Source organism: Lycorma delicatula, chromosome 1, assembly GCF_047948215.1.
Source record: "Lycorma delicatula isolate Av1 chromosome 1, ASM4794821v1, whole genome shotgun sequence".
Classification (NCBI taxonomy): domain Eukaryota; kingdom Metazoa; phylum Arthropoda; class Insecta; order Hemiptera; family Fulgoridae; genus Lycorma; species Lycorma delicatula.
Window position 1 is genome coordinate 377,047,748 of NC_134455.1, and position 14,533 is coordinate 377,062,280.

Sequence of the window (14,533 nt, forward strand, 5' to 3'; positions counted from 1 at the left end):
CTTCTACATGAAATGCTAATAAAATTAAATTTGAAGTAAATTGATCGTTGTTTAGTTATTATTTAATCATTGTTAAATATAATTGACTTTTTTTAGTTTTACTGGCAGTGACTGCTATGGTCATTAGCCCAATGTTAAATATAGCATATGAATAATTTCATACCTGATTTCCTAATTTTTTTGCATGATTTAGTTAGATTTCATAATAAAGTTAGCGATTGTAAAGGGTAAATGATTCGATTTCTGGAAAATTTCTACATATTTTTGCGTTTCACATCCCCCCAGACACCAAAACCACCATCAGCTCAAAAATGTATATATATATATATATATATATATTTCACATTCAAATTGTTACTTAAATAACTTGTCACAAAATCTCAGTTAAGTTCATTAACGTACAAAATCAGAAAAGGGGGGTGCATTTTCAAAATATCACTATAACTTAATTATTAAGAAAAATATATAATTCATTTAAAGTTGTTACTACTCTATAGATAAGGGCCTAAAACTTATATAAGTAAAGTTTTTTGATATCGCCAACCATTGGCCCAGGGTGTGTAAAAATGTAGTTTTGAAGATAAAAAGTTATACCCTCCCTAGGCACAGTCGGCAATCGACTGTCCCTAGGCACAGTAGGCAATCGGTTTAAATTAGTTGTTAGTGCTCTAAACATTACATAAAACTTCTGTTCTTTAAGAATTTTTGATATGACTACCCTTACGACAAGGGATGACCAAAATGCTCCTGAAGTTGTAAAAAGATGGGGCATGTTATATGCTAAACATGTGAAACTTTTTTCACATGCAACTATCGTCATATTGAGTAAATTTGAAGTATTTCTTAACTTTAAGGTGGAAATCTTTTTTTAACACTGATGAAATCTACCTCTGTCTTCCAGCATGCGGAAGGGATTTTTTTTTATTCAAATATTTATTTAATCCCTGGTTCAGATGTTTATTTAAACATTATAAATTGTCTGATATTTTACATTATTCATGCATGTGAAACACCACTGAATATATTAAACATGTGAGGTGTTTGCATGTGCAGTATTCATTCAACCCAGATGTAAGGTTTTTTGAAAACATTTTTTTTTTCAGATGGCTTAGGATTTTTTTAAAAGTATTCAGGTTGTTAGGTGGATTTCCCCCAATCAGCTTATTACACAATCTCCTTCTGGACATGGTGCTTCACAAAATTGGTTAACAGATTTGGTTATTACTTCAACTTGTTTCTGGAGTGTAGGGCCATTGATGATGTGTTTTATAGTTTGCTCCAGGTACAAAGCTGAACATACTAAAGCAGTAAAAAGCTTGCGAGAATCAATTTTGTTTTTGATCTGCAACTAAATTGGAAGACCAAAAGGTAGTGGAACATAGTTGCTGGCTTCCTTAGATTCTTAGCCCTGCGGAGGATGGCTGAGGGTGTCTGATGCTATTATAGAATAGCAACCTGTGTAGCTAGGGGCCTGCCTGGGTGCTTACTACCTACCAAGGTAGGTGTTTTGGCATGACGTCCCAATAAGCTCAGATATTTGCCTGTTGGGATGAGAATGGATCTTTGGATAAATGTGTGATGAAGCTGCAATATGGGAGGGTGTAGGCATTTACCCTGCTTCTGAAAGCAGACCAGAGCAGAGAAAAATAGGGTAAGTTTTCATTAGAAGTTTATTAAGTTTGTGAATCTGTTTCTTGATTTTTGAGTAAACAAGAAGACTTTGAGTAAATTGAATTACAAGACAGAATTATTGTTGCGATCAACGTTTTGTTTTATAACACAAAACGTAATTGGTGTGAGAGTAGTACTTTTGGTGTCTAAAGACTCAACCAAGTAATGATCTGAGTGCACATTCTAATTGAAGTTAGATAAGGGAAGAATTTTTGTGTGAAACCTTCAGTGTTAGAGGAATGCATGGGGATCACACTTCTGCAAATCGATTTATTTGTTTGAGAGTTGTAAGTTATGGTAGGTGGATCATGGTTGGAAGAAGGCAATCGTAAGTTGTGTAAATACAATGATGGAAGTGTCTGCAGAGGCATTTGCATTGTTAGCTTCCTGACAGAGGCCAGACTGATGACTGTGAAGTGTTAGCTGTTTAAGAGGGTCTAAAAGATGACCTCTGGTGAAATGGTAAAACCCATAAGGACTAGGAACGGAGGGGGATATGTGGTGACTGGGATTATCACAAGGTGGAGGGGGTCTTCCCCTATGGGGTCATGATGTGGTAAAGAGCTTGGCTGTACTGCAAACCGCTTAAAAAAAATAATAAATGTCACAAATGACTGACAAAGTACACTGCACAACATTGAAATAAATATAGTAAACAGAGAACTAACACTTCTGTTAGCCATTAAGTTAAAATAAAATTAATCAAGTACATTTAATTTGGTTTAATAATTAATTTTATTTCATTTCTAATTTTTACATTTTTCATATGTAAAAAAAAAAAACTAGTAAAATAACTTTGGTGTATAAATAATAGAAACACTTTTTTTGGAAATACAGTACATTTCTATATATATGCTGTACATTTCTATAAATGTACAGCAATTACATTTATGACTAACTTATTGACAAAAATTAATCCATTCTTGATCGTAAGAGAGATAACTATTTGTGCTGGTGGTCCTGTTAAAGAAATTCGTAAAACCTTTAACGGATTACACGTTGAAACTATTAACGACAGTCAAAGTCAAAAAGTCCAGGCATTGAAGAAGATCCATGAATTTGCGGTATCAGTGCAACCGCATAGCACCCTTAATACATCCAGAGGAGTTGTTGTTTGCCGTGATCTTCTAAACTGTACAGAAGAGGAAATAGTACTGGAAATGTCGAGTCAAGGAGTGATTCAGTGTCGCAGACTAACAATGAGAAGAAATGGCGAAGTTCTTCCTTCGGCCTCTCATGTATTAACATTTAATAGGCCTACCCTTCCTGAAAAGGTGCGTGCTGGTATACATCGGCTTGATGTACGTGCGTTTATTCCGCAGCCTATGCGATGTTTCAAGTGTCAACATTTTGGGCACACTGCAGCTAGATGTGAAGCTCAGGAAATCTGCATATGTGGAATAAAAATACATGAGGGTGAACCATGCAAAGACCCTCCAATCTGTATTAATTGTAAAGGGCACCATAACTGCCGATCCAGGAATTGCCCAGTTTATAAATCTGAAACGGCCATTCAGGAAGTTAAAACGCTTCAGAAGGTTAGTTATACTGAAGCGAAGAAAATTGTTAGTCAACGAACACCTCGACAATCGACTGCTTATGCTGAAGCAGCGGCTGCCCCTTCTTCATCCAAAATTAACGTGGAGCAGTTGCTTAATACAATGGCACCAAGGCTTGCAACAATGATAGAAAAAATCATTGATGTTAAGATAGAGTCGACTCATCGCAGAGAACCATCTAAACATGAGAAGGCTCAATCCCGCATTGACATCGTAGATAAAAGAAATGTACCAGCGCAGCATAAAAACTAGATAAACCTGCGATCATAACACCATCACTTAAAGTAGTAAATAAAAATCTTGTTTTGTCTAGAAAAGAGGAAAAGATCACTCCGTCATGTAGTTCCAAACCTAAGGAAATAGTGACAAGAAAATCCGAGTCTACCGAAATGGAGGTGCAGGTCGTTATTGAGAAAGCACCAGACGTAGACGATATACAAACAAAATAAACCGCTTAATATTGTCATCTGACACCTGTGTGAAACAGCGGCAAGATAGACTATTTCCTTACTCAGTTCCTGTTGGGTCATCGCTGCTTCAGGTTGTATCTGCACACAAGGGAGCGCAGCAAGTAAGATTTGTGTTTATATTGTGGCACCCTTGAACTTGGATGAATCCAAGTTCAAATCCTAGGAAAGGCAGTTACTTTTATATGAATTTGAACAATAGATCATGGATACCAGTGTTGTTTGGTAGTTGGGTTTCAATTAACCACACATTTCAGAAACGGTCTACCTGAGACTGTACAAGACTACATTCATACATATACTCTGAAGTAATACCTTACGATGGTTCCGGAGGATAAAAAGAATAAGGAGAGGCCTGACGGGGATGTACGAGTTCTATCGGTACCCATGGGCTCCACTGTATTCCTTGCCGACCACTTTCTGACAGGTCCGGTCTTCAAGAGTTATTTGTGGGGGAGGGAGTTTAGATGATAAGAGCCTACACTAAAAAAACTACAACTAATTTCTTATAATATATCTGAAGTACATATTTTTAATAAAAAAAAAGATAATAGATTTGGTTCGGTTTGTTGTTACGGAAGTATGTGTTTTTAAATTAATATCATCTCCGACCATCATGGAAAAAAGCTATGAAATAATTAAAAATGATTACTTGTTGTTTAATTTATTAACGACAATATTATTTGAATTTTTATATTCAACTACTACATTTTTGTTTTACTTATATATATATAACGAAAACATTATTATCTTTTCATCTCAGAGATATTTCACATCTGTAACTCCAGTACGAGAGGCCATTGAGGCATACCTCATTTAGTGATGTGGTACATTTAACATAGTCTGTACAATCCTACACTTCTCCAGAATTACCGATCTTTTGTAATTTTGTTTTGAGGATCCAGGCCAACCTTTTCTATCCACTTCTTCAAATTTTTATTAATCAATCAAGTTGCTGTTATCACCTCTCGATTCCCCCCCCCCCCCCCCGAGGGGAGAAGATCCCATCTCGTAGCGTGTCCGGTCGCTACACCACCCCCTCCGTTCCTAGCCAGTTGTGGCTTTAACGGAGGACATCTTCTCGCCCGCAAACTGATTGCGCACCACAGCTTTCAGTCCAGGCCCCGCAGAGATGCCACCGATAGAGATGCCCCGAGGGACATCTGCATCGGTAAAGTTCACCCCGAGATAGTTTTTAGTGTTTATGCCTTCAGAATGAAGACAACGGACACCTGCAGCTACCACGTCGCCCTCAGGAACTAAGCTAGAAGCCTAACCGCGAAACGAAGACCCCGCGCCTAGACCTAACTATTAAAGAGCCATTTTCTGAATGTCTCAGAACGGTACTAATAACCTCAACAACAAACTTTCCCACTAAAGTTTTATACATCGAAATTTAGACCTAGTTCCCTTAAGAACCCGCTTAATACTCAAAAAGAGTTTCTATCTGACTCCGCTCCGGTCTGCCCGGGAGAGGAGAATTAACGCCTACTCCCGCACAGCGCCATCACGGAGTCCCGCGTGACATTCACCATCTTTCGCAGACCGCCGCCAAGACTCTCATGCATACCACCAAAGCAGTACCCAGAGAAGCCCCGCCGACAGTGTCATTAGCTCATTAGTGCCCCCGTCGGAGCGCGACCGCACCCACCGGGCAAGAATAATCCCGCCCGCCGACAACGGCCGCAACTCCGCCGACAGCGTGATTAAATACATGCCACCAATACATCTAACCGAGGCACGCTGCCTTAAGCGCCTACCTTAGGCCAGTCAACTGCCCAGGCGGTCCCTAGCCACCCTGGTTCCTATCACCTATAAATCCCTTCGGCAGCCCTGCTCAGGGCGAGGAAGTGAAGGAAGCCAGCAACTACTGTCCACTTCTACGAGTCCTCCAGTTGACTCGTAGATCCAAAATAGAGTTTACACTCTCGAGTTCCCTAGTAACTCTGGTACGTTCAGCTTCGTACCGGGGACATATGTGAAGGACATGGTCCACGGTGTCATCGACCCTACAGTCCGGACAGAAGCCGGAATCAACCAACCCAAACTTTGCCAATTTATCCCTAAAGGCACCATGTCCTGAGAGGAACTGAGTGGTATGCCGATTGGGGGATACCCAGCTAACCGCTCGCAACTCTCTAACATTGGGAAATATACCATGCGTATAACGACCTGTCAAAGTATTCCACCTATCTTGCCAAGAGTCGAAACCTTGCTCTTCGATCTCAGCATACGCTCAGCAGTAAGAAGGCCTCCCTTCTTTGCAACAAATCGCTGGCTACGTTCGGTAGCCGACATATCTACAGGTTTGATGCCCGCGATCACAGTTACTGCCTCTCGCGAGACAGTCCTGTAATCACCAACAACCGCTAACAAAAGAAGACGCTGGGCTCGTAATAGAATGTCCCTATAACATTGCTACCGCAAACGATGAGCCCAGACGGGCGCAGCGACAACATAATGGCCTCACAAACGCCTTTATAAAGAATCCGCATGGTACGGAAATTCAACCCCCAATCGGGATGGACCACTCTACGGACGCCGAAGAAAGCATCAACTTCCTTCTTCGCCACATACTGAAGGTGCTCCTTGAAGAGAAGCCTCTCATCAAGGTTAACACCCAGATATTCTGAAGGGTGACATACCTAATTGAACGACCGTCCATCACAACCCGCGGATGGTGAGTTGCAGCTAGACGGCCCTTCAAAAACATCATGGTGGTTTTCTCCGCACTGAAAACCATCTTATGCTGAAGACTCCACAACCGCAAAACCCTACATGCCTGCGCCGCTCTGAGCTCGATCTCAGCACGCGAACTACCCTCAACCAGCAGCAGCCCATCGTCGGCATAAGCCACGACGCGACAGCCACCGGGCAAGCGCAGCCGCTTGAGAGAGTCAAACTCGATGGTCCAGACGAGTGGACCTAATACACTGCCCTGTGGACATCCTTTTGACAGGGTCTTTCCTACTTGCGAACTGCCGTCACGAAGGACAACAGTTCTTTCGCTGAAATAACTCGAGAGAGTCCTAATTTCTTCCTGCGTGCAACCACGCTTCTGCAATGGAAACAAGGCAGAGGGCCACCACAAGTTATTAAATGCCCCAGATATGTGCAAGAAGACACCGAGTACATACTTGCACTAACTGCCTGAAGCCAGATCCAGGACCCTAATAATCGCATCCTCTGTACTCTTACCGGGTCTAAAGCCATACTGGTCGTCCATCAGCATGTGATTCAAAGTGAGCCTACTATTAATGCGGAGGTAAAGTACCTTCTCGAAAATTTTTCCAACTACTGGTAAGAGCGTCAGAGGTCGGTAAGAAGAACTAACGGTGGTGTCCTTGTCGCCACCTTTTAACAACAGCTTCAAAATTTCACGCTTCCAGCAAGCCGGGAAATACCCGGCAGATAAACACCTATTGAACACCCTAGTCAACGGGCCAAGAATTACAGGCAGGGTGTGAACAAGGAGCTCCACCGTGATACCATCATATCCGGGGGCTTTATTCCTGTAGCAAGGCTACAGATTACCTGGCGGACCTCCGCCTCAGTCCGTATTGAAATTCACAACCGCCGCTCGAACTCTCCTGTAATACGAGGTCTCACCAACCTCGGTATCATCGGGGAGCAGATCGTGCATCAGAAGAGATAAAACAAGATCTTTCTCAACTACAACGCCGTCTTGGGTCGAGAGACCGACAGAAGACTCTCCTTTTTACGTTTGTGACCAAGTACACGATAAACAACACCCCAAGGGTCTTTATTCCCTTGCTCCTGAACAAAATAGCGCCAGGAATCTCGCTTAGAAGTCCTAATTCTATGAAAATACTCGTTCCTTTTCTGACGATACTCCGCAAACAGGGCCTCGCACCGGTCAGGATCACGCGCACGCTGTGCGGCTCTCCTGAGTCGGCCCACGGCCTGCTTTATCGCAGTCAAATCCCGAGACCACCAACCAGCTACTCTCTCTCGACCCGTCCTACGGGGGATTGAGAGTTCTGCGGCTTCAACCACCGCAGAAGAGAAATTCTCTGCCAGGTTATCTAGAGGGACCTCGTCCAGGGTGCGAGTGAACACCCGCAACCTGGCCGCAAGAATGTTGGAAAACTTGGGCTAATCCGCCCGCCTGTGCAAGAAACGTCTTGCTAAGGTTAGTCTTAAAGACTAACCTATACTGCTCTTTGAACGTGGCCGCATCCAAATCAGTATTCTGCTCTCGAATGAGAGACAGAACTTCCTCATCAGAGAGACCCCTCTCGATGTCATATATAATTACTCGGGGCTTTCTCAATCGCTTGGGGTCCACCTTAACCTCAAGCTTCTGCACCGCTGGAGAGTCCTTGATGACTTGGACCGTCTCCTTGTTATCCGCAACGACGACTAAACCCTTGCTGGTCTCCCGTATATCTCGAATCCTAAACCGATTCCGGTCGCCACGAAGGGCTTCCCGGAAATTCCTGACTCGTGGTCTTGGAGCCCTCCGCCTTGTTAAAAAAAACTACCTCCGGCTTCTTTACCGCTTTGCTGGCCTCTCGTTTGGTCTTCAGGACCTCACCGTAGGCGCTACGCTGGGGCCTGAACAACCACCTTGGGAGCCTTGACCTCTTGGGGCTTGGAGGCCAAGGCCTCGAAACCCTCGCTTACCGCCGCAAAAGCTTCCCTCAGCTTACCTAGCCGGGGGAGAATTGTCTTCCTCGTACCCGAGCTGACCTCGCCGGGAAGCGAAAGAAAGTCTCTACCAAGTAGTCCAGGTTCTCCTGGACTAGCTTCAACAGCAGGGCAGAACTACCAGGTCTGCCCTTTGAATTTTTAAATGCCTCTACTACAGGGGAGGACCGCACCTGGGTGGATACCCCTGTATCCATCGCTTCGCTTACCTCGTCCTCTGAGGAGCTAGTCGACGGTACCGGCGCTGGTTTCCTCTTCCGCCTGGACTTCTTTACTACTTGGAACTCCGACTTGGCCGAAGATTCCCTAACGTACTTGAAAACTGACGAAATTCTTTCTGTCTCCCTATAAACTGGTTTGGGCAAGCCCACTGTGTGACGACTGCCCGCAGCGAGTACGGGCAGCTGGAGACCCTTACGTTCTCCTGTCACGCTACGTACCTCTTCGCCACTGCTGGAACGATTGATTGATGCACTAGACGTACAATAATGAACCACTGATTACGGCACTTGCTCTGACAAGAGCGCAGAAGGACTAAAAGGCAGAGCCTTTTTTCTGTCACGGAGACTAACGACCAACAGTCGTTGCCACCCTTTCGCCGCGTTGAGGCGAGTAGGCGTCGTATAAATCCACGCCAATCACACCGCAGCAGAGCTACAGATGTCGAGTCTAACTTAAAATGCGCTGTTAGTGAATACAGACTTAGGATCAGCTAACCTCGATACTGTCGGAAGGTACACACACGACCGACAGCCAAAAGACACTGATAGTAAGGTATACCACAAGGATACTCTGAGACGCACAAGGGACCAGAGTATCTGCTGTTATCACAACGGGAATGACTTTACTGAGTTCAGTCTGTAAATTTCCTTATACTCTATTGCCAGAGGGTTGTACTTGGTTATTTTATCTTCTCAGCCTTATTAATATTGTGATCAGATGGATGAGTGACATCAATGAGAAGAGCAGTATTTTCTTTAATGTTGTGGAGAACCATGTCTGGCCTCTTCGCAGCAATAATTTTATCAGTATTTACCGAGAGATCTAACACAGTCTATAGTGCTCATTTTCCAGCACCGGCCTCGCCTTATATTCATAAAAGGACACTGCTCCCTGTCATCTTCGAGTCCTAATTTCAACGCCAACGCCTGATGAACGGTGTTTAATGTAATATTGTGGTGATGCAGATTTCCTTGTTAGCCAGACTAGCGCACTCAGTTATCAAATGATCAATTGTCTCCGATAATTGGTGACACATCCGGCACTCATCACTGACATCCTGATTTTCTATGAACTTCTTGTAATTGTTCATCGCAACGACCTTATCCTGGATGGCATGTAAAAACCTTCAGTTTCTCTAAATAGAAGTCCATCCCTCAGCCAACGCGTTTATGCGACCTTATTAGCATTTTCGTGGGAATGGACGAATCTACCGTGGAGCGCCTTAGATTTTCATGCTTGGATCCTATCCCTAGTTGTAATGATACTGGAGTAGAAATTGTCAACATTCAGATTTAGAGGGGGTAACCTAAGTCACATGCAACTACTGCTTTGTGCAATGATGATGTTTCAGATTTGGAGAGAAAATGTCACTTCATTGAAGCAATGTGTCTGTTACAAAGTGATTTAGGTTGAGGAGGGCTCTATCATCTTCTTTAAGAGATACACAGACGTTTCACTTCGGATTTAGGGTGATGGATTCTGTATTTTGTCATCGTTGTGCGTACAAAGATGTTCATGTTTCAAGATGTCTGGAACCAATAAACAACTCCAAACAAGTTTATGAGAACTTTATTATTATTATTAAATGACGGATTATTTTTTTTTTTAATTTTAATAAATTACAATCGCTTCTAAGAATTTTATGAAAATTTCAGTACAATTTTTATTTTTACATTAAACCACTTAACTTTTCCGTGAATGAGAAATTATTTAATAAGTATAATGTGCAATATTATACGTATGTATATATTTTTTTTTCCGAGATTATATCCAGATATCGTATGTATTAAAGTATACATTTGTATGTGTTGGCATCACTGATGAAATTGTGGGAAAATCGTTGTAAGGAAGATCTGTCGTAGATGTTCTAATTTTATTATTGTGTACTTGTTGGTTTTTACTTTGTTTATCTGACTAAGTAAGTAATGTTATGCTATTCTAATATAGATCAATAGAATTTAAGTTTTAGTTTTTTATATTGATAATTAGTAGCGTGAGCTTTAACTAGTCATGTAAATTCATTTTACTTCGTTGTAAAATCGTTTTCCACAAAAGGAAAGTTGTTCAGAAACTTGTATAATCACATTTAAAACGTGAGACTGTAATTTCGTTTACCCCATGCAAACACAGACTGAACTTTAATTTCACAGTCCTTCAGAAATGATTACACATATATCATATTTTGATGTCCCAATCTTCCATGCTGTTCTTGTTACAAACCAGTTTTATCCCAGACGGAATAAAAGTTCTTAGTAGAATGGGGAAATAACCTTAACAGTTAAGTTCATTTATTGTGGTATTGACCTAAGAGTGCCAATTTCATTTGAACTTGGCAGGATGAGTGTCAGATTTGTTTTAGTCCCAACCATACTTCTTAGGCAATGATGCAACTAGCTACCGTTAAGAAATTTCTGTCTAAAGAAATAATAGATTTTTAGTACATAATTATTAATAGTACTTGAACATTAATTCTTCATATTGTTTATTAACTTTTAATTTTTATTTGGTAATTTGTAGTTAGAAGTAATTATACATTGAATAAATCCATGATCACTAATTGTGAGTGCTATCATATCCTTATTGATGGTAGGAGACTTAAGGGGTTGGTCACCCCACTTTAATTAAAGTATAATAATGTATTATTAAATTTAAAATTTACTATAAAATATATATATATATATACACACATAATTTGAAATGTATGGCATGATGTAGAACAAAGTTGTGTGTAAACAAAGATTTACAAACTAATATTATGAATCTGTTTCATTGACATAATAAATAGAACTTCAATGAACCTGTGCTTATTGACATTTATATTTTTAAACAAGCTTGCATTGTTTTTTATATGTATATATATATTTTGTTACTAATATTTGTTGAGTTGCAAATAGGCAGTTAAGTAACACTGCTGTAACAGCTGATTTTTGAAGTCAAAAGGTTGTAAAGTTCAAATCCTAGTAAAATTTAGTTGCTTTTATTGATAATTAAAATCTAAACCATGGATACCTATAGACTTTGATTGTTGGGGTTCAATAAACCATATGTCACAGGAATGTTACGCCTGAGTGTACAAGACTAGACATTGTTTACATGTCATACATATCATCCTCATTTAAGTGGACGTTTGTGGGGTAGCTTTATTGTTCACTAGTTGGTTACTAGTTTCAAAAAGAGTAATGACAATATTAGTGGTGTAGCCATGATTAGGAGTTTTTACAATTTCTGTGCCTGCATCTACTTATGCTATCAAATTTTATTTTCATATATCCAGTTTCTGGCTCTGAAATGTCTTAATATCAAAGTGTGCTCATTTTATTCTAATAAAGTGAATGAAATTTAGCCTACCTTTCCAGTAAACTTTCATCATCTGCTAAAATTTTACTTGCTGTGCTGGTAGTGTGTGCACAGCAATATATATATATCCCTTTCAGATCTTTTCCTTTTTTTTTTTTAGAAAATAATTATGCAATAAAGTTGTATATTAATTTTTGCTGTGAAGATATTTACCATGACCTTGTCATTTTTTCAGGTGTTATTAGAATAACAATCTTTTCTAAGCCTGTACTAATAGTACTGTCAGCAATATACATCACTATATGTGGCACATAATTATAAATAAGTTTACTCAGTAATAACTGCAATTTCTGCAAATGCTCTTAAGCAGCAAAAGTTTTTTTTTTTTTTTTGTAAATGTAATTATATACATAACATTATAATATATAATTGTAATTATATGATATATATATTTTTTTATAAAATTTAATGACCTAGTAATTAATGACATTTTATTAACTTTGTAATCTGTTGTACTTATTTCAAAGCAAGTTAAGCACCACTTAATTTGCTTACTCCTGGTTCAGTGTGTAGTTACTTAACCAGGACTTTTGAGTAACTGCATACATCAATGGTAACTGCATTGCTTTCTAGTTACTGTGAGCATAATGGATTTATTGTTGTATGTAAGTATAAGGAAGCTTAAGCATCTTCAATTCGCTGGTATTTGCCTTATATTCAGCCTTACGATAGAATGATGCCAGTGCTCAAATAGCTTTCCTTTGAATGCCAAAACTGTCTTTCACATGTGGGTGAAAAGATAAAATATGCATTTTTAAAAATATTTTAACTTTTTCCCCTAAGCTGCAAAGTGAATAAATGAAGTGCTGATATTAATGTTTAACAATAAATTATGTATCGGGAATCCAACTTAAAAGTGGGTTAATTAAATACCTAAAATTTAATATCTCTTGGGTTAAAAAGATAGTTATTATTTATCTTAAAATTAATAACATTAAATTTGATGTTTCTTGATTAACCTTCAATTTATAATGGCAAAACAAATAACTAAACCTTGGTTTACCGTAGTTACTATTTTTAACATGTTGACCCTTTTTTATAAAATACTGCTTGGGCTGTGTTTAAAAATCATGTTATTAAATGAATTGTATCTTTTAAAAAATTATATTGAGTCTCTTTTCCAAGAATTAAACTCATAACTTGGTGTAAAGTCTAAAGGCTTAATTAGATTACAAAAAGTAACCAATATTAAGTATACTAAATAAATTCACTATTGCATAATTGTAGTTCAACCATTCCAAAACCTGAATTAATTTCTCCATGAATGTAATTATATAAATTAATCTGAAAAGATTATCATTTTAAAAATCTTTACAAATTTTTGAAAAGAAAAATTTCTGTATATTTCTATTAGGTAGGTTATTTACAGTAAAATGCCAACAGTCTAAACTATGTTTAATTTCTGATTCCCAGTAATTATATTAGTAAAGTTAATTCTTTTCAACACTGCTGAAAAATGGCAAATATTAATTGATAATTGTGTAAGGTTTTTTAATTTTTTGTAAATTTGTTTAGCTCTTAAGAGACCTAGAAATGTGTCATCAACATGTTCAGAGAATAACTTACTGAAGGATTGTGAACAATAAAAGAATTTATTAGACAAACTATATTCATTTTAAACAAAATTTATATGAGCCTGTACAATAATGGTCATCTGCTGACACTAACTAAGACACTATAGATAATGATGGTTATCCATAGGTCTCAGCAACATTGGATACAGTTTCACTTTACTGTATCTTACTTGGAAGCTAAGGATAAGAAATTGGTTCCATTTTAAATTTATTAAAAAGTACAAAAAGGAAGAATTATTCAAATTATATACATGGAGATTTAATTTTTCAAAAGGATATATGAAAATTATATGACAAAAATATTTTCCCAAATTTATGAATATTATTTATTGAAATTATAGAAAATTTACAAGGAAAAATTCATCCCCAAGAGAAGTAAATTCACAACAATTAAATTTTTGTATCAGAATTTATCGCATGACAACAATTAAACTCGACCAATTTTCTCGTTTGACAAGTGGATTCACCTGACAATTTTGAGCAGTAAAAAAAACAAAAAGATAGTTACAGCTATTTTTCCTATAAAACACTGCTATAGGTCTTAATGTTAAATATTTTTTGTGAGATGTAAAATGTACCTTATTCTGATTTTTAGGATAAACTATCGTAAATCGTATGAAATAGTTACCACCAACAAAATTTAATATCATAAATTTTCTCCAATCTTGTAGGCTCCCAAAATTAATATCCCTACTTTTCAAGACAAATTTTTTATGAAATAAAATGTAAAATATTTAGTTTTGATGATAAAAATCAAATTAAAACAAATTATGGCATAAAATACATCAGATATAATATGTACGGTTGAGAAATCTCAATTTCTAAAATGAACAGTATTATCAAATTCAGATAATTTTTTATTAACTATTAGGATAGTCTGATGCAGACCTTAACACAAAATGATCTCCATGCAAAAACCGTGGTAGTCTCATTGTATTATCTAATGCTGCATACAACAACTAAACAACAACTAAATCACTCTTTATGCCAAAGTAAGACTAAAATTACAGTA

General features: G+C 38.4%; 1 protein-coding gene across 1 annotated transcript in view; it reads left to right on the forward strand.

Moving 5' to 3' along the window:
• The first annotated feature begins 1,965 nt into the window (after window positions 1–1,965).
• The window catches only part of LOC142317958 (OTU domain-containing protein 7B-like), a 43,510-nt gene continuing 30,942 nt past the window's right edge, over window positions 1,966–14,533 (forward strand). The window contains exon 1 of the mRNA XM_075354489.1: window positions 1,966–1,999. Coding sequence (XP_075210604.1) covers window positions 1,966–1,999 — 34 coding nt within the window. The remainder of the gene's footprint in view (window positions 2,000–14,533) is intronic.